The sequence below is a fragment of the Microchirus variegatus genome (assembly GCF_963457635.1).
Source record: "Microchirus variegatus genome assembly, chromosome: 1".
NCBI lineage: Eukaryota > Metazoa > Chordata > Actinopteri > Pleuronectiformes > Soleidae > Microchirus > Microchirus variegatus.
This window is the reverse complement of record NC_139802.1, coordinates 12,155,841-12,176,210: the sequence shown is the minus strand read 5'-3', so window position 1 is coordinate 12,176,210 and position 20,370 is coordinate 12,155,841. Positions and strand designations below refer to the sequence as shown.

General features: G+C 39.6%; 2 protein-coding genes across 2 annotated transcripts; both read left to right on the top strand.

Moving 5' to 3' along the window:
• Positions 1-5,756: 5,756 nt before the first annotated feature.
• Positions 5,757-9,968, top strand: tmem147 (transmembrane protein 147). The gene is made up of 8 exons (XM_083890856.1): positions 5,757-5,834; positions 6,893-6,994; positions 7,406-7,475; positions 7,883-7,948; positions 8,066-8,202; positions 8,298-8,382; positions 8,641-8,762; positions 9,398-9,968. The coding sequence occupies exons 2-8, from the start codon at positions 6,918-6,920 to the stop codon at positions 9,516-9,518; spliced, it is 678 nt and encodes a 225-aa protein (XP_083746982.1). The 5' UTR covers positions 5,757-5,834; positions 6,893-6,917; the 3' UTR covers positions 9,519-9,968.
• Positions 9,969-12,549: 2,581 nt separating this feature from the next.
• Positions 12,550-17,482, top strand: sult2st3 (sulfotransferase family 2, cytosolic sulfotransferase 3; the record flags this gene model as incomplete). The annotated part of the gene is made up of 6 exons (XM_083892056.1): positions 12,550-12,685; positions 15,370-15,578; positions 15,687-15,813; positions 16,671-16,765; positions 16,941-17,121; positions 17,367-17,482. 6 exons carry the CDS (start codon positions 12,550-12,552, stop codon positions 17,480-17,482), a joined length of 864 nt encoding a protein of 287 aa, XP_083748182.1.
• Positions 17,483-20,370: the final 2,888 nt, after the last annotated feature.

Genomic DNA, 20,370 nt, shown 5'->3' with positions numbered 1-20,370 from the left:
ACAAACTCAGTTTCATTGTTTTTGGAGTCCATGTTTTGTGTCTGACAAAAATAAAACTGCATACAATGGTTGGTAAGGGACATGGAGTCCAGACATTTATTTGAAGAGGACACCTCTATGGTGCTTCTCATGAAGATGCTGCACTGTAACCAAGTATGTTTAATTAGAGTTAGAATACCAACATTAAGGTAAATGTCATGATTTTGCACTTTACTTTTACTTCTCTACAATATTAAAGGAATTAGTGAATGTTTTGACAACTTTAGATAAAGCCCACTAGTAAGCAGACGTATCCAGGAACTTGAGAAAAGATTTGTTTTCCACTGCCACCTACTGTTTAGTAGATCCTACTGCAATATACTGTAAACATGGGTGAAATTTGACTTGGATATACGGTCCCTTGAGCTGTTAGTCTTCCTTCCATCCATCTTATCCTACCACTTTGTCCTCCACATGAGGATGACATACTCCGCACGCACGCACACGCACACGCATACATACCTGTTGCTAGTCTTGTTTTTAACCCTTTAACACCTAAGCCTCAAAATGTCTTTTTTTTCTCATTTACCATAAAAGGGCCAGAAAATGTCCTGTGAGGAAGGGTTTTTGCCCAGTTTTCCAGAATAACTTTCAATATCTTGCAGTTATTTACAAATTACATATTTAAACAGTGTCTTATCAATTTGAAAAAAGAAAAACAAAAGGTTTTACTCAGAAAAACACTGCAGTTGTGCACTAGATTTTGCATGTTAAATCTTAACAGTACAAAACATATTTAAAATAACATGTTTGAGTTTGTCCAAAAACATATACAGGGGTTTTTCCAACTCTTTCCTCTCTGGTGACAAAGACGCCGATTTGTCGGCTTCCTGCAACATATTGATGTAATAACCACACGTTACCTTTGACTTCTCAGGTTTCAGAAACCATTGGAATTCTTCCGATAGCACAAACTGTTGCATAATTACGGTAAAACGTGACGTCTGCGATACACTCGATGTTAAAAGGGTTAATAACACAATATTAAAGACAAGTGTGGATTATAGGCAAGGCAGTGATTTCAAAATTAAAATGAGCTGGAAAAACAAATATACTAAACAAAGAGATATCAGATAATCAATCTAAACTACTGTTTGAACCAGGGAGATGACATTCAGAAAGATCTAACTTTTTAAATTAATGCTATGTGCAATGCCTTGAGATAATGTATGTTATAATTTGGCACTACACAAATAAAATTAAAGCATACAATTTGAATGAATGACATCCCACTGGAAGAAAAAGGGAGTAGTTGGGTACACAGTGCTCAGCTTAAGGCCTCGGTCATCTGCATCTCTGGACAAAGAAGATTCAAATCCCAAGTCATTTGCCTGAAGCCTGATTTTCCCATCCAAGCGTGGATGCTACAAGGTTTTGAATCTTGGAAGATTTGCATCAATCTTGCAGACGCAGTGAAACAGAGACTTTCACTAGACCTTAGACTGGATTTGGGTCTGCTTTGTTTTTCGAATCTCTATTTTGTTTGTCCAACCATTGTCTGATTGTTTACTGTGCGTTTGTGCCATTAGTACCATGCGGATGGAACGGCTTAGTAGAATTGTTCATGTGCAAGAATACATATGGGCTCTTAAGTCTTGGCCTTTTTTCAGAAGTTTTGTGAATGTGTGTCTTAATTTTCCAACCCTGTGAATTGTCCTGCTGACAACTGTACGGTGATTGCCAAAAATCAATCACAGATGAAATCTTAAGGACAGGTTTTATATTAAGGTGAAACAACTGATGATGTTGCAGGAGAGATATTGAGGCATGTCCTCTGTGCTGGAAGATTACTAGTTATGGCAAGAAAATCCACATGTTTATTTACCTCCCAACATAAATATGTTGAGCTGGTTCACCATAGGTGAGTGTTTAGATTAGTACAAACATAAAATGTAGAATAATTAATATAACAAAAAAAATGGACACAGTAAGTTTAAGTGACTATAAAAATAGAACTTTATACAATACAACATTCAGAAATCTATCCACAGCCACAGGTGTGCACAGGTCTACAGGTCGTCTGGATTTGCTGAGGTGTCTAAGTGGGAGGGACCAGGTATATGCATTTATTAAAGGAACTGAGTGGAAGGTCCTCACAGCCACTGACCACACTACAAACTGACGGGGTTAACAGGGGTTGTAATTGTGTGACTGATTTAAAGTGAAAACAAGACCAGTGATGGGGTTAAAGAGCAGCTCCAGATTCACACTGACCTTGCTGATCATAGCTGCTCTTTGCTTGGAGGTTCTTCTCATGAAATACTCCATTTACTACCTAGAAAGAAGAAAAACATGGACAGAGGCGAGACTTCACTGTCAGAGGAATCACATTGACCTCGCCACCTGGGAAACACTGAACCGATCTTCGCTGAGAGAGCAGCTGGAGAATTGTGATACTAATCAAGTGTGGATTGGTCTGCATCGGGACCCTGAGGATGACTCAGTCTGGAAGTGGATAAATGTAATGTGAGTAGCCAGTTTGAGATCACATTTAAGCTGATTTTAAATTCAGAGGATACTTGCAGGTTGCAGAGCGAGACCATCAGTCTTGTTCAATAAATGTTTGTTTATTTTAATCAAAATTACTTGCAAATCAGACAAATGAAAAATAAGAAAATTGCCCAAAAAATATCAGCAACATACATCAGCCATCGCCTGCACTGCTTTCTAAAGATTGGCATTAGAAATTCAGAAAAAAGAAAATTTGTGGAAAATAAACCTCAGCAACCTCTATTTAATGAATATCAACAATGTAAAATCCTTTTGGTACACAAAATATTGTTGACTTGGTTTTTAGGGTCCAAACCCACGAAGTGTGAAGGACCCTTTTGTATCTGAAAGTTATAATTTTGTTTGTTTTGTGTTTATCCCCAGAACTGGAAAAGGGCTTTCAGGAGCCAACCTCACAAAAAGCAGCAAATGGGATAAAGAGCAGAGCGGTCACTGTGCAGTAATAAAAAATGATCAAATGTGGCACAGTGTCCTGTGCTCAACAGAATCTAAAGTCTTCTGCTCAGTAAATGACCATAATCATCTTTTCGGAAATGAAATGAATTGGCACAATGCATCTCACTACTGCAGCAAAAAAAAGAATGGTAACCTCGTCACCATCACCACAACAAACAAACATAAGATAAAAGGGGAAGGTTGGATTGGACTGTACCGACAGGCTGAGAACAACTGGAACTGGATTGGAAATAATATGTCCTCTATGTACAGAAACTGGGCACCAGGTGAGCCACTCACCAAAGACTGTGGCTCTGTTGATCGTGACTCTAAGTGGCACAGCAACGAATGCTCAAAAAACATGAGCTTTGTATGTTATGATGACTGCCTGGTGGTTGTGAATGTGAACAAAACATGGGAGGAGGCCCTGACTCACTGCAAGGGCATCAAAGTAAAAAATGGCCTCAAGTGCGGGCTCTCGTACACCGGCGAAAGTTTGTATGACTCCAGCTACGTCAGAGAGAGGATCTACAAAGCCACAACTGACGAGGTTGGATGATGGGAGTGGGATGGGTTTACACATTAATGCTTTTTTTGCTCAACATTATGTACTACAAATATTCCTCTCTACATACTCTAAGGAGCTGCTGGATTACGAGCACATAATTTGTATCTTAAAATTTCTTAGAGTCCCGTAGAATTAAAATTATACAGCACATACACGCATGTCCAGTTAATGATGACCCGTGTGGTGTTATCATTCTGGAATTATTGAGCAGAATTATAGCTGAAAGCTTTTAGATAACCAACTAAGGGATACATTTTACCTAATGGTAGTGAATGTGAAACAAAATTTGTTTTCATATTTACAAATACAAAAAAGTAATCGCCTGAAAAATGAAAAAAACGTCTTTACTTCTGAAAATATTGTATAAATAAAAAAGCAGTTCATTCAATGCCTTTGCATGTATAATTTGCTTAAATTATTGTATTATTGTATTCGGCGACCTCGAGTGTCATGAAAGGCGCCTCCAAATATAATGCATTATTATTATTATTATTATTATTATTATTATTATATTATGTAGCAAAGTCTTGCAAAAGTAATTTTGTCTTTCAAATATCTTATTTATTGTCCATTATTGCTCTGAACTTTGTATTGTGTCAGTTTCTCACTTAAGCAAGCCTAAGACGATCTAAAGTTCTGAAAGTGTGACAGTGACACGTAACACTTGCCTCATGTCTTGCCTCAGGTTTGGATCGGCCTACGTTTCCTTGCAGGGCAGTGGTTGTGGATGACGGAGCACACGTTGAATGTCCAGGGGACACTGCCGCAGTGTCCATCCCAGAGGGCGCACTGTGGGGCCCTGTCCAAACATGACACAAATGATACAAACAACTGGATCATCAGGGATTGTACAGAGAGAAGAAACTTTGTCTGCTTGAAACAGGGTCTGTGGAATGGGGTTTCTTGAGATTTTAAGGGTTCCACAATATTATTGGAATTTGTTTCGTCTGTAGCCAACTGAGCTTTTTTTCTACTCTTACTTCTTTTTGTGACAAAGCTCAATGTTTTTTTTTGCTCTGTGATATTTCACATTTTGTTTACGGGTAGGACTAATAAGGAAGAAAAATTGTCACTTTACCCTGCTTTTAATTTACACTCAGTGATAAATAATCAGCTGCTCCCCTAAGTCCCCTATATTATTGCTATTCATGGTTTTGTTCTTCAGTTTCACACAGCCCAAGTTATAACTACAAAAATGTATAAATAAACAAATACATTTTCACAAAAAAAGGCTATGTACTGTATATTATCAGTAACTGTCAGTTTATAATCCGATAATTTCAGTTAAGGTAGTATGTGTAATGTCTTAAAGGCCCAGTGTGTAACATTAAGGTCCGATTGTTGTAGCTTTAGAATAATTCATATACATTAGGCAAGGGTCTTGTTTTATGGAGGCTGACATGCACAAATGTGTTTCTACAGCAGCACCCAAACAGACAAACCAGCCAGAGTGCCTTTTGTATTTTTTAAGCAAAAGCTTCATACACAAATGAAAAGGAACGACAAGCAACATTTTATGGGAGCTTTAAGTCTACAAGAAAATCCAAGTTTCACTATAAAAATGTCCAAACACCTCTGGTTGTTATAGTCGCACATATTGTAGATACAACAGGAGGAAAATTAGTGTGCTACACTTGAAAATTTTACATCAAAATATCAGTCTTGTTTTATCACTTTCCTTACACCTACAGTAGGAGGATCAGATGAGCTACTAATAAGTCAGAATGACTGGTCTATTTACAAGCTCCCTAATCTATATGGGCTCTTTCCACGGCAGTGATTTTTGACATATTTCAATCAGGAAAAACTGGGTTACTGGTGGCTCTTTAGTTCATGGAAGAAGTCAGGACGTGTGACAGTGAACCAGAGCCAGCATACACTCTGTAACTGATGAAGCTAAATGGAACTCAGCCATCTATCATTTGATTATTTACACATGTTATGCATCTACAGTGAGCTGCCAAATGGCTGCTGCGCAAAGGGCCCATTCATGCAGTGTTTCACACATACTTACACCAGTTTTCGAATATCAGGGGCGTCCTGTAGCATGCGTAGCACGTGTGAACCAGACTATATAACGCTGATAATGAGTGCGGATGTTAAATACCCGAATATAAATAGTTACATGATGAAGAATAAAAAATAACAATGTGCAAGGTTCAGGTACGCGGAACAGTTTTTGAATCGGTCCCACTCGGAAGTATTTCGAGGTGGAGCAAGGCGCACTTCCGATTGTCACTCAACCGGATCGTATGAGTCTCTCCAGCTTTTCTCATATACAGTAAGTGTCGACATTTAAAGTCTCTGTTTTAGCTGTTAACGTGTGGCTCTTATGTTACCGTGAAGATGAGCCGTGTCGCTCATCTCCGCATGGACATAAACTGTCCTCACGATTCTAAGAGCTAGCGGAGTTAGCTGGAGCGGCGTGTTCTCCTGTGTCCACACCGACGACCGACATTGCAATCAAGCTAGCTAATGTACAAATCATTAATTTGCTTAATAATGACAATGTACGGTTCAATGTCTTTGTTTGTGGATTGAAAAAAGAAAACTTATGGATTTACACCGAATTATCAACATAAATTGGATTTAGTCTGATATAATTCCAGACCCGTTAGTGACTGTCTGGGGAAGTACAGCAGTTAACCGTCACTGATAGAAGCGACTTAACCATTATTATCAGTAATGTTCTTCAATAAAAAAAATATTCCTCTTCCCTTTTTTGACACGTAACTCAAAAAGCATTTTTTTTAGATAGTCAAACGTTTTAAGTGTTCATACTCACGGTTAAGACATGTCAGCGTATTTGGACGCTGCATCAGAGCTGTTTCACTGTATTTTTTAATGGGGCTGCTCTGCCACACACACCTGATTCATATCAGCTAATTAATGTGAACGGAGGATAGGTTTTAAAGGTACATTGCACCCAAAATACTACTGTTTTAGTACCTATAGTTTTAAAGGTACCACGTTTTCATTCAACCCAAAAACATTAATTTGTGTTCTTAAATTAATAAAGGATTATTCCACAAAAATACTACAAATTCCACAAAAGTAGTTTTGATTCAACACCATTGTAATACATGTATAATTTTAGTCTATTTGTACTTTTTCTAACTACTTCAATTGTTTCTTTCATGTATGAACTGCATCATTTCAAGCTTTTTATTGTGAGATAATCAGCCATATTTTTACAACACACCAGTTTTTTTTATTTTATGATTGTTATGGTCAATGAATCTAGTAAGCCAGTAAAATGTAAAAAAAAATAAAAATTGCCCAGTCAAATGTTAGTAATATAACAAATAATTAGTTTTTTTTTCTCTCTCTCTCTTCCAGGAGCTGACTTCAGTGACCAGGCATTATGACCCTCTTTCACTTTGGAAACTGCTTTGCACTGGCGTATTTCCCTTACTTCATAACATATAAGTGCAGTGGCCTGTAAGTGTCAGTTTGAATCTGGTGATGTGCCACCTTGGTGGTAAAAATGGGTGACTGTGACAGAAGGGATGGGCTGGAAGAAAATAGCTGTGATTATGGTTTATGTTATATTCTCATGTTGCAGTAAGTAACAGATGCTTAGAGACGAACTACAGTATTAGTTAATAATCTGCTTAGTATGGTCGAGATCTAGGGTGGGGGGGGGGGGTGGTTCATATAATCCTCTTGGAACTGCGTAGTGTGATCTTGAATTTGGGCAGCGCTTTTACTAAATGGAACAATGTGGACTTTTCTTTGAATTATATGGTTCTGATATTGTCACACATGCAAATGTTTGTCTTAAGTGCATTCTTTACCTCCGTACTGTGCAGTCCTACCATTGACCTCTATGTATTCATGTTCAACATTTAGATCAGAGTACAATGCCTTCTGGAGATGTGTCCAAGCAGGTGCAACCTACCTCTTTGTCCAGCTCTGTAAGGTGAGTAAGCTTTCATTTCATTTCATTTTTTTTTCTTTTAATTTAAATTTCTCATAAAGTGTCTGGAATAAAACGGAAAAAGTGGAGACAGTGTAACTCATAAAGCACAAACCAGAGAAAGCATTCAGAGAGCACAAACCTCTGCCAAATGTCACTCAGTTTCCCTCAGTGCCAATACACTGCAAGGTAACGTACATTATCTCAAGTACCTTTACACGTCAATCATCTTTAGTCGTAACCTACATTCCCAGATAATCCATACATTACTTTTTGAGTTATACTGCTCATGAACACACACACAGACAAGCAATGCTGCTGAAAGCAAAGCCCTCCCTGGCAGAGGTAACTATAATATCATTAGCTACCTTGGATATGTATGTAAGCAGGCTTTTGCTCTTGTGTTTCAGATGCTGTTCTTAGCAACATTTTTCCCCACTTGGGAAGGAGGAGCTGGAATTTATGACTTTGTAGGGGTGAGTGTTTCGCTGAATCACATCTGAAATAAAGGTCTACATTTCTGTCAGATTTGTCTTATCACAGTTTTAGGCAAAAGAAGGTTGGCTTAAAATATTGTCATGTATGCCCTCCAGGAATTTATGAAGGCAACAGTGGACCTGGCAGATCTGCTGGGCCTCCATCTTGTGATGTCTCGTAATGCTGGTAAAGGAGAGTACAAGATCATGGTGGCTGCTATGGGCTGGGCAACAGCAGAGCTTGTCATGTCCAGGTGCGCAGTTATACTCATTGTCCAGAGGAAACATTGGCTTCATTTGTACATGTGTATGTATCAAATCTGACAGTGTTTGCCATGTTTTTATTCAGGTGTCTCCCTCTTTGGGTGGGAGCCAGAGGGATTGAGTTTGACTGGAAGTACATCCAGATGAGCTTTGACTCCAATATCAGTTTGGTTAGTAGCTGTTGTCTACTCCTCATTTGTGGTTGCTGTCAGTGACCTTTATCCATTGTGTCTGCATTTTGGTAGTCACTACATCCTTCCGTTGTATTTACAAAGATACCATCATGATTAAGTTGTTCCCTTTTCTGTTTTAATATTTCTTTCTACACATTGATAGCAAATACCCACTGAAAATATTTCAGTAATGGCATGTTGAGGAAAAAGGTCTGAAGAATGCTGAAGATCTGTGATTGTTATGCCTCTATATAGGTCCATTATATTGCCACGGCGGCAGTGGTGTGGATGTTTACACGATATGACCTTCCTAAGAGCTTCAGACTGCCGGTCACGGTGTTGTTGGCTCTTTGTGTCTACAAGACCTTCCTTATGGAGTAAGTACTTAAACTGAACATTAACATGCAGACACACTGTTTCAGCATTGTCAGGGATTTTAGATAACTGTTGTAAAATATATACATTGAGAGTCATTTTGTGACATTTCATTTTATTTGTATGAGGTATGACAGCAAAAGAAGATATGTTCATCAATTAAAATTTAGAAGCATTGTTTAGAAGTCCCTATGGTAAGTAAAGGTATTGCATCCTTGATGTTTGTCCCATCTACCTAAAGGCTGCACTTACCTTTGTAAACTACAGGGTGGCACTATTTCACAGCAAAAATAGGAGCAATAATCCATCCATCTTCTACCGCTTTATCCTCCACATGAGGGTCGCTGGGGTGCTGTGATCTCAGCTGACAGGGCGACACTCTGTGGTTAAATATAAATACATAAACATTTTGCTTTTTGCTTGCTCTATGTGCTTAAAATTTAAATTTGTATGTATGTCAGTTGCTTGATGACAAAAGTAGTATTAACATACATACTGTAAAGTGTTGTTTTATATGAAGAAAAAGAGACCAATGAATGCTGTGTAGGATTAATGGATTTTAAATTTAAATGTATGAGGAAGTGGAAAGTTCTCTGTGAAATTGTTGGTTCCATTATGTTTTTGTTTGTGCCTGCAGGTTGTTTGTCCACATCTTCCTCTTGGGCAGTTGGACAGTGTTATTGGTCAAAGCTGTGTTGACCGGTGCCATCTCTCTCTGCTCGCTGTTTCTCTTTGTCACTCTGGTCCACAGCAGCTAAATAACACGCTACAGCCTGAGATAAGCCTTCAACAGTCTTTGTGGTCCAGAGTGGACTGTGGGTGGTCATAGACCAGGAGTTGACCACTGACACCATATCAGTCTTAGTGTTATCATGCTGTACTCAAGACTGCTATAAAATGCTTGTTATTTGATAGTTGGACTAATCTGATGTACTGAAAGCAGGCCTCGTTCAAGTTGACAACTGATGATGTAACCGGTTCTTCCAGTTCGATTTGATCTGCCTGTTTGGTCCCTTAATGGAGAACAAGCATTCGATGTCTATCTCTGTGTCCTCTCAGTAACCTGTTCTGGCTTGTTAAAAGGGGAATTTTGTATCTTAATGACCACAAATTAAATTAGACTTTATAAATAACACTTTTTCTTAGTATGTGTTGACAAATGAGCCAGTGTTAATGCTTAGAATAGATGGATGACCGTGATCGTTCTTTGGCAGTCAGTTATGTGTATTGATTTATTTATATATAAATAAATATGAAGAAAGTTCAAATTCAGTTGTAGAATGAGTGTTCTAATCGAGGAAATTGTGTGAAAGATTTTAAGTTGAACTCAAATTAAGAGCATCAGCAGTTTCAATAAAAGGATGTTAAAGTGTAAACATCTGTGATTGTGATCTTAATGGCCGTCTCGTCTTTCCTTGCTCTCAGTATCTTGAAAAGAGTGGCTAACTGCAGCAGCTAAGTTTAATAAGTGGCTGACTGTCCTCACATGACTGTGACTATTACACTTCACAGTGGAGTGGCTGATTTTGATTCCTGAGCAGGGGGGCTGAGGGAGGAGAAAGGGGATGATAAGTGAGATACTGGAGACAGAGGATGCAAGATTTTGGAATGGAAATGGCTTTAAGACTGGAGATGAAGACAGGAAATTTAAAAAAAAAAAGAAGAAAGTCAAAGAGGGAGGGTATTTGCTAGATCATAGCCCCTATTAAAGGTCACAGAGTGGTCTTGTTGCACATAAATGTTAGTTATGGAGGTCTACTTACATATATTAACTTGTTTTTATGGTCAAAAACCTCCTAGTTGCTGTAAACGAGCCGATTGAAAAACTCTTTTCTGACGCTGTTCATCTCCCGCGATGTTTCAGCGTGAACTTTCACCCCCAGAAGACAGAGTCTTGTGATTGGCCAGTACTATTCTGGCCAATCACAAGATAATTCTCTCAGCTCTCAGAAGCGTAGCTCCCCCCCCCCGGAACGGTGGATGCACTGCTACTCATTATCAAAACATTGTTTTAACAGTGTTTTTAAATGGCTTCTTCACGACTCCCCGCCGCAGTCCCTTTTATGACTTTGACCCCGAGTCAGACCCAGAGTCAGAAGACACTATCGCTCGTGAAACACCTCCACAACGGACGTTATTCTTCTTCTGCAGTTCAATGTACGCAACCGGATGTGCCCGGACTAGTGCCCGGAGCAGGACGATCTGCTGTTCAGGAGAACCGCTGTTTACGTAACTATTACGGGATTTTCAGAGATCTTGTTGAGCCCCGAGATTACAATAAACACATCGTTCTCAGCAGTGGCTGAACTGTTTTTTTCGAACCTTCAGGGCTTCATAAACAAGGTAATGACGCAGATACACACCAAACAACAGCGTTAATAGGAACTTCCGGTCGAGTTCCGCTTTAAGTTTTCATTCACTGGTTTTTGGTCATTGAAAATGATTGCGAGTAGCAACCATAAAACCCTGTATAGATATGAACACATCTATACAGGGCAGATATGAACATATCTATACATACATATAGAACATATCTGAGCTGCCTTTGTGGAGGTCTGCGCTCTCCGAGTTCTTTTCTAGTTTAAATCAAGTTATCTTTTTTGTCGCATTTGTCCCATCTGTATGACTAAGTCCAGCATAACCCAAAAAGTGAAGGATGGATTTTGATTACATTTCTCTGGGATGGAGGATATGGCCAAAGAAGGAAAGAATTCGATATTGATCCAAAACTTGGTTCTGGCCATTTTTGGTTGGAATCTGTAATTGCTGTCTGTCTTTCTTTCTCTTTCCTTTCAGCAAGCCTTGCCAACTTAGCTCGGCAAAGTTTTTGTTGTGCTTTCCTGAATGAAATGGTGAGCTCAGAATAAGACCGAGAGTGTCTTCCCTGCACATTGATTTTACAGTCTTTTCACAGAGCAAAAGTCCTCACATCTGCCACTCTCCTCCTGCTGGTTCAACAGGCTGGGGTTTTTTCTCTGCCTCTCGTTCTTCCTCTCTCAGCAGTGGTCTATGGAGTCCAACAATGCCCTCATTATTTGAACTTCACAATGGGGTTCGCTGTTACCTAATACTTTTACTCTGGGAATACACACTATCGCTGACTGCGTGGTCGAATTAAACAATCTCATTCATTCAAGGAGAATGCAGTGGCGCACAGACATGAGCTAAATCTCGTGGACTGCAGTGAGAATTAGAATGGTGTGACTTGAAATGTGACTCTACTTTCGTGGTAGTAATGATCCTGGTGTGAGCAGGACTTTGGTCGAGTTGTTCTATTCAGGCGAGGACTGTACTAATATGGAATCACGACAATATAAGTATCAAGTTACACATGCACATAAGGTTCTCAGCACCTGGTGAAGTCATGGAAGGACACAGCAGATTCTGGAGGGCATATTTAATTTCCTATCAGATCCCGCTGTTGGCATCCTGCATGACGCTTTGTGGTTTTTATAATAACGGTTTATAACAAAGTAAAACCAGAGCAATCTATCTGCATGGGAAAGAGGTGGATGTGTGTAAACAGACCCTTTTAACACTAATCTGACCGGTTCCCTGGAGGTTGCAAACCCTTAATTGGAAAAGAATGGATGAGTTGCCATTCATAAACCATGCATACATACAAAGGAAGTGGGTCAGTCCTGCCATCTCGAGTGGCAAATCAAGAGCTCAGGGAAAAGGCGCCACACAGACAACAGGAGAGACTTGCAGTCTAGCTGATAAGAAGACCAGTTAGGTAGGAGCACTGTACATTCTGTCTGTCTCCGGTCACAGCTTTACACACCGACCATGGCCTCCCCCGAGTACATCCACTACCACGACCTTCTCCTGCCGCCTGAGGCTCACTCACCGGAGAGCCTGGAGTTTGCCCAAAATTTCCCTGTCAAGGACACGGATGTGTTTGCCGTGACTTACCCCAAATCAGGTAAAGTCAATTCTAAGGTAACACTTTACAGCAACAATATGGTAACAGTTTTGATAATAATGTCGAGACATTAGGGAGGCTGAATTTCACGTTCATTATCAATATTGATTCACTGGTGGTAGCCTACAGTCATTACCATGTTTTAACTGTATTTTACGTATTTTTAAATTATTATCTTTAGTAAAAGAAAAAAAAGAAGCAGTTTTTTTACAGCATGTGAATGGGTGTGAAAGTGTGAGTGAATGGTGACACTGCAGTGTAAAGCCATGCGTTTTATGTGGTCATCATGACTAGAAAAGCTCTATATAAAAACAAATAATTTACCATTTAAAAAAAAAAAGACAGACTACTCAACTCCTTTTTTGTTGTTGTTTTTATTGCTTTACCATTAGGCATGGTGTGCACAAGATTTGAATGAATTAATTACTAAATAAATAAATAAAGAACCCCCTCCAGGTCTTTAGGGGCTCTTCACTCTCATACTTCAGGTTGTCGAAAAAGTAAGAGTGCCAATAAGTTAGCAGGAGGTTTGATATTCGCTGGATATTCGTTTTCGAAAGACATTTTCTCAATCAACAAATAGAAATGTTCCCATTCTGATTGCTGTAGTAGTTGCCAATGGTAGGCAGGTAGTTACTACAGGTGAAGTTTTGTGGATATCTGCCATTATTGTGAAACGGTATGAAATAAAATATTTTTAAAAATCACCAAAATCTACAAAAATATTTTTTTCTCATTCTGATTTCTGTAGTAGTTGCCAATGCAATGGTAGGCAGCTACTTACAAGAGGTGAAGTTTTGTTGATATGTGCCATTATTGTGAAACGGTATGAAATTAATTATTATAAATATTATTCTTCTGAAATACTCTGTAATGGAAAAAAAATACTTGTTGACGATGCCTTTGGTGTGTTTTTCAGAATTATTCACTGAAAGTCACCTTAAGTAGCAGCCTACCATTGGCAACAAGCCGGCTACAATGGAAATGTAATTTCGTTGAATAGTTTCCTACCATTGGCAACTACTACAGCGATCAGAATGAGAAAATGTCTTTTTGTAGATTTTTGTTGATTTTTTTAAATATTTAATTTCATACTGTTTCACAATAATGGCACATATCAACAAAACCACCTGTAGTAACTAGCTGTCTACCATTGGCATCTACTACAGTAATCAGAATGGGAAAATGTCTATTTGTTGATTGAGAAAATGTTTTTTGAAAACGAATATCCAGCGAATATCAAACCTCCTGCTATATGAAACGCCCCTGGTGGAGACAGACCAGTGTTGCAGCGTCATCCACACAGTGCACACAGTGATCGGAGCCTCTTTGGTCCTCCATACACTGGCGGAGTGACCTCATCTGCACAAACAGACCTCGAAACCGCCTCGAATCCTCAGCGCAATGCCTGCCATTAAAGAGCTGTACCTTCTCGATCGTGGATTGCTGTTTCCCACGGAGACTCACGGCGCAGAGAGCTTCAAGTTTGCGCAGGAGTTCGCTTTCCAAGACGATGACGTCGTAGCTGTCACGTACCCAAAGTCAGGTCGGTGTCTCTGAACTTCACGAGCCACACGCTTCGCCGAATATCAATCAAAGTTGCGATTGCTATTTGAATGTCTGTCCTGCAGAGGCCGGACTTGTTTATTGTACACTCGCGCACTGTGCTCTGCGTCTGGAGCAGGATCGGCTTTACACTGACCACACATGAGTCACGGGACTTTGAAACTGCTTAAACAACAACACTGAACACATAAATTCAACTTAAAAAAGGCAAACAAAGGTACAGATTTGTTTATAAGAAGGTGCAGTCGTTGTTGGACTGTGCGAGAGTGTGTATTTGACACAGTATTAATGTGTAGTGTAATCGTGAGCTCAGGTACCTGCTTTGGTGTTTGGATTTGAATGATGTGACTGAAAGTATGAGGAAGTAGAAAACGAGCAAATGAGTTCAATTAGTTCTTGACTAAACCTGGTGTAATACACCTTTTTCACAGGACAAACAGGATCACATCAAACAGGGTTCTTCAGATTAGAGACAGAAAACTTGACACTGTAACCTGTAGAAGCTGTTTTTTTCTTCTTTTATACTTATTTTATATGTGTATGTATATATGTCACTGAACTTATAAAATTCAAAGGTGCATTATGTAATACATCTAGAGCAACTGGCCATAAAGTCCTCCTAATATGTCACAGAGACTCAGGAATAATCTTTATATAACATACTGAACTCACCAACAACAACAGTACAGCCAAAAATGTTTGCATTAAAAAAATATTTTGCAGACTGCAAGGGTGAATTCCAATTCCTTGCTTAACCCTCAATCTCAAAAATGCACGCTCCCTCTAGTGCAAGTGCTGTCCCGATTCTCAGAAAATTTAAGTTGAGGGGCGAGTTTAAGGGCTGTATCGCCCTCAATATTGAGATTTTCCGAGACCACCCTTGGGAGCAAGGGCTACCCAGAATGCATTGCGTGTTTTCACGTAAGAAAGTTGGCGTCGAAAGCAGCGAAGCGAGTGCGATACAAATTAAGTATTTTCGTTGTTAATAGAGATATAAAAATGATGAAAACCATTGTATTATCTTAGTTTAGGCCCATATTATGGATTACTGAGGTCATTGTCATTCAAGGGAAGTCAATGGGAGTTATTGTTGTGATATGTAATTTGTTTTTCCACAGGTACAGTCTGGATGCAGGAGATCCTCCCACTGGTGCTGAATGGCGGCGATCTGACGCCAATCCAAACCATTCCTAACTGGGACCGGGTTCCCTGGCTGGAGGAGAAAAGATTAGCGGTAGTCGTGGATCAGTTGACATCTCCGCGAGCGTTAGTCACCCATTTCCCCTACCACCTCATGCCCCTGTCCTTTCTCAAGTCCAAGGCCAAGGTAAATAAGTGTGTGCTATATTCCCATGTGTGCATCCCTTACAGTTATTATCTAATAAACATGTAATAAACATCATGTTATTGTCTGACTTGTGCGCCTGCTCTATAGGTCATCAATGTCTTAAGGAACCCAAAGGATGTCATGGTTTCATCGTACTACTTTCACCAGATGGCCGCATTCCTCGAGGATCCAGGAACTTTTGATGAGTTCATGGAGAAATTCCTGACAGGCAAAGGTCAGAGTATTACCAAGAGAAGTGTACATTTTAAATGCAACTTACTCCACCACCTTACTGAAAACACGTGTTAACGTTAAGTGACACACACACACACACACATACTGCTCTTCTCTATATAGCCCACTGTATTTATATAGCCCACTGTATTTATGTTGCCTACTGTATTCATATAGCCCACTATATTTATATAACCTACAGTATTTATATAGCCCACTGTATTTATATAGCCCACTCTATTTATATAGCCCACTGTATTTATGTAGCCTACTGTATTTATGTAGCCTACAGTATTTATACAGCCCACTATATTTATCTAGCCTACTGCATTTATTGTGCATACTGTATTTATATAGCCCACTGTATTTATGTAGCCTACTGTATTTGTGTTGCCCACTGTATTTATGTAGCCTACTGTATTTATGTAGCCTACTGTATTTATATAGCCCACTGTATGTATGTAGCCCACTGTATTTATGTAGTCTACTGTCTTTATATAGCCCACTGTATTTATGTAGCCTACTGTATTTATATAGCCCACTGTATTTATGTAGCCTACTGTATTTATGTAGCCTACTGTATTTACGTAGCCTACTGTATTTACGTAGCCCACTGTATTTATGTAGCCTACTGTATTTATGTAGCCTACTGTATTTATGTAGCCCACTGTATTTACGTAGCCTACTGTATTTATGTAGCCTACTGTATTTATATAGCATACTGTATTTATGTAGCCTACTGTATTTATTTAGCCCACTGTATTTACGTAACCTACTGTATTTATATAGCCTACTGTATTTATGTAGCCTACTGTATTTATATAGCCCACTGTATTCCAAAGTCTGTGTCATTTGCAGTGATGTTTGGAAAATGGACAGACCATGTGAAGAGCTGGAGACACACAGAGCTTGGAGACAGAATCATGTACATCACATATGAAGAAATGGCTCAGGTAAAAAAAAGGCCCGTCCTTGGACTCTTGCAAGTAATGTTAATGGTGATATATTACTGTTTTAGCATTCACTGGTTTACTCTAAACATTAAATGTTCAAATAAACCATGTGTTTGGGAAAAATTAGAGGCTCCTTGGTTCATGGTGTTTTTTATTTGTTGGTGTTAACTTCTAGGACCTGCCCGCAGTTCTCAGACGATTTTCAGATTTCCTTGGCTGTAACCTGAACAAAGAAACTATTCAGAAGATAGCCGAGCATTGCTCGCTGAAGAGCATGAAGGCCAACAACATGTCCAACTTCAGTCTGGTCCCGAAGCAGTACATGGACTCAACCAAATCTCCCTTCTTGAGGAAAGGTAGGGCCGTAGGGCAGCTTTGGATTTAATAATGATAATCATTTTTCTATTTGTGCTTGTGTTGATGTAAACACTATGACTGGTCCCTGATACTTTTCTGGGTTAAATCTGGAAATATAAACTGCATCAACAGAAATGTATCTACAGATTGCTTTATATCGTATTTAAATGTCAACCTGGTTGAGGTTGATCTCCTATAATCAGGTTCCAAAATACCTTGGTGTGTGTGTGTGTTGTGATGACAGGTGTTTCTGGAGACTGGAAAAACCATTTCACCTCAGAGCAACTCGCCGGATTCACATCCGTCATTCGCAAAGAGATGGAGGGTGAGAGCTTCTCTCTGCCGTGGAGTCTGGACTGACCAACGACCTGAGGAAATACAGAGAGGCTGAAAGATGGTGGCAACTGGTGCTAATTCAATCAATATTTGTGAAATTTTAAAAGGTCCTGGACCTTTAAATCATATAACTACAAAGCACTTAAAATTTCTTATCTTTGCACACACACCAATCATTGACCGATAGTGAATTTACGTAAACCACGTAACCCGTCTTTACACACACCATATGGGAATAAATAAACATAGCATACATCTGTGCTTGTGAGCGGTGGGGGTTCGGTACCTTGATCACCCAGAGACCAGAAGTACCTTTTGTTTTGGGAGGGGAGAGTGTGACCTTGAGGCTGGTGCCTTTTCTGACATACACGACATCCTCAAAGCCAGTTAGCAATTCGAGGCATTAACTCGTTATGTATTAATATATAAAATGTTAATTTTTTTATATAACAGATAATTTTTTAAAGGTATTGATTAGATACTGTTTAATATTTGGTTTACCCAGATAGTGGATGCTGTTTCCACAAACATTCAGCCTTATACATTTTGATCCTCTTTTGATTTTTACCTCATGCTCATTTTTACATTCCTGCTGTTGCAGAAAGGCCGGAAAAATATGTTCTCTACATGCTTTTGAAAATGACTAATCACCTGCTGCATGACTGCCTTGCGAGTACTTATTATAGTTTTAGGTGTTTTTGGTACTTATTACTAATTATATTGTCTTTTTGAATACTTGACACTGTTATCAGATGCAGTGCTGATAGATTTTGTTGCATAACAATGGCATTCTAATAACACATCTACCTAAAAAAAAAATTAATAAAAGAGAATAAGAATTTAATGACGATGATACATCAGCTGAAGTGTTGTTTTTATGGCCCTCGGCGGTCTAAGAAAACAGAATTCCTTTGGAGACACAAATTTGCAGCGGTTGTTACATGAACGATTGTGGAGCCGGATCATTCCTCTGTCTTTGAACAGGGCACGTTCAGACGAGGTATGTGTATATGATATGTTCAAACATGTAACCTCGCTCTCTGTCTTCCCTGCAGACAGGAATGGGGAAGTGGCTGAAAAAACCTGAGGATCTTGAAGTTGATATGATTTATTCAACCATTAGGTGGCAGCAAAATTTCATCTCGACTGTGCTTCACTTTCCATCGCCAACACAAACATAGTCATCTCAGGACAGGATAAAGACAGGCCAGCAGATACAGACTGTACTGGCAGGGCTCGCTCATTGATACAGAAGGGGGATGAATAAATAATAATTTAGTCTGATTGCATCTCCCAATTTGAACAACATTTTGCTCTTGAATTCCAATTAAACTGCATCAACATCTAACTATTTTGCAGATTCAGCCTAGTAAGACAAAACGAAACTCATTCATACTAAAATTGAATTGTAAATTAATTTGTGCCCTGTACTCACACTCTGATATTTGAGGAGTTGGGAAAAGCTGTGGATTTAAAGATACATTTCACTGATTATAAATTTGAATAAAACATCATGTTCATGAATTTTAAACTTCACCGATTAATGTTGAAGACGCTAAGGCAAGTGTCTGTGTGTTTGTTAGTTATTGTAACCTCTCTTTAGGTCCCTTTCTTTCATAAACACGGACCTTGTCAGGAACAGTAGTCCTCATGGGGACCAAAACCTGGTTTCTGAGTTTAGGGTTCAGATGTGAATTGTGGTTAGGTGACCTAAGAATAGCTGCAGAAACGTGTGTGTGTGTGTGTGTGTGTGTGTGTTTGTGCGTGTGCGTGTGTGCATGTTCGTGCGTGTGCATGTGCGTGTGCATGTGCGTGTGTGTGTCTACAGAATGTTGACCAGAGGAGTGCATCAAAGCAGACTAGCATCCTGTGGGCAGCCCAGGGCAGGACCAATGGGCACAAGACAGCAACGAGGTGGGTGTCCTGGAGCAGGCACCACATCGTCTGCCTGCACTGATACACACACACACACACACACACACACACACACACATATACATATACGCTCCTCTGGGCACAAGAGGCCACCGTATAATTGGACTAGTGTCAGAACTCAGGGGGATGGAGGCATGGGAGGGACACACACACACACATTTAGATATGCCAATAACTCCTCAGAAGATCCTGTAATCTTTCTAAAGTGTGCAACATTCAGTGAGCCAAGTCTTCTCGAGTCCGTAGACTTCCTTTTCCCAGACCAATGCCCACATTTATCCGATGAAGCCTCATTGAAATGTTTTTGGTCAGTTGCAATGTTTGTAATTAGCTGCTTAGGACCAGGCAGGAAGGGGAAAGGATATCCGACATTTTCTACCACATGAATTCCAACCTGGGAGCATCTCTATTTGGCCTCTTTATCCGCTAACCTAATTTAGTTCTTTTGACAATGTAGTCCATTTTGGACTGGATTTGAAGCAGTTAAGGTCAGCTCCCACTTGAAAGTAAACCCATGGGCTGCGTCATAAACCCTTATCTTCTGCAGCTTCATCCTCCACATGAAGGTCTCGGGGGGCGCTGGCTCCCCAGGACCAGGAGTGAGAAACCCTGCACTCCACCAATCGTGTGAACCTATGTTCTTTTTTTTCGTTTGTGAAGTGATCTCTTTCCACATGTCCTCTCTTTGGATTAAAGACATAAGATTAGTCCACACTGATATGCTTTCTTGCTTTAATAGAGAAACATTTTGCTTCCTTTCATCCGATTAAGCCTTTTGTACGTACTTTAGGCAAGGATCTAGTGTTTTGGAGGCTGCCATTTATTACCTCTTTGATTTTACAGCAGGCCAAACCAGCCACAGATGGGAAAGGGAGTGGTGAATGGAGTTATCTGCAGTCTCACCATCAGATTTCACTAATCCATACACAGTGGGCCTTTACGGTAATGTGGACATAGAAATAGAGTTTCTCATGTCT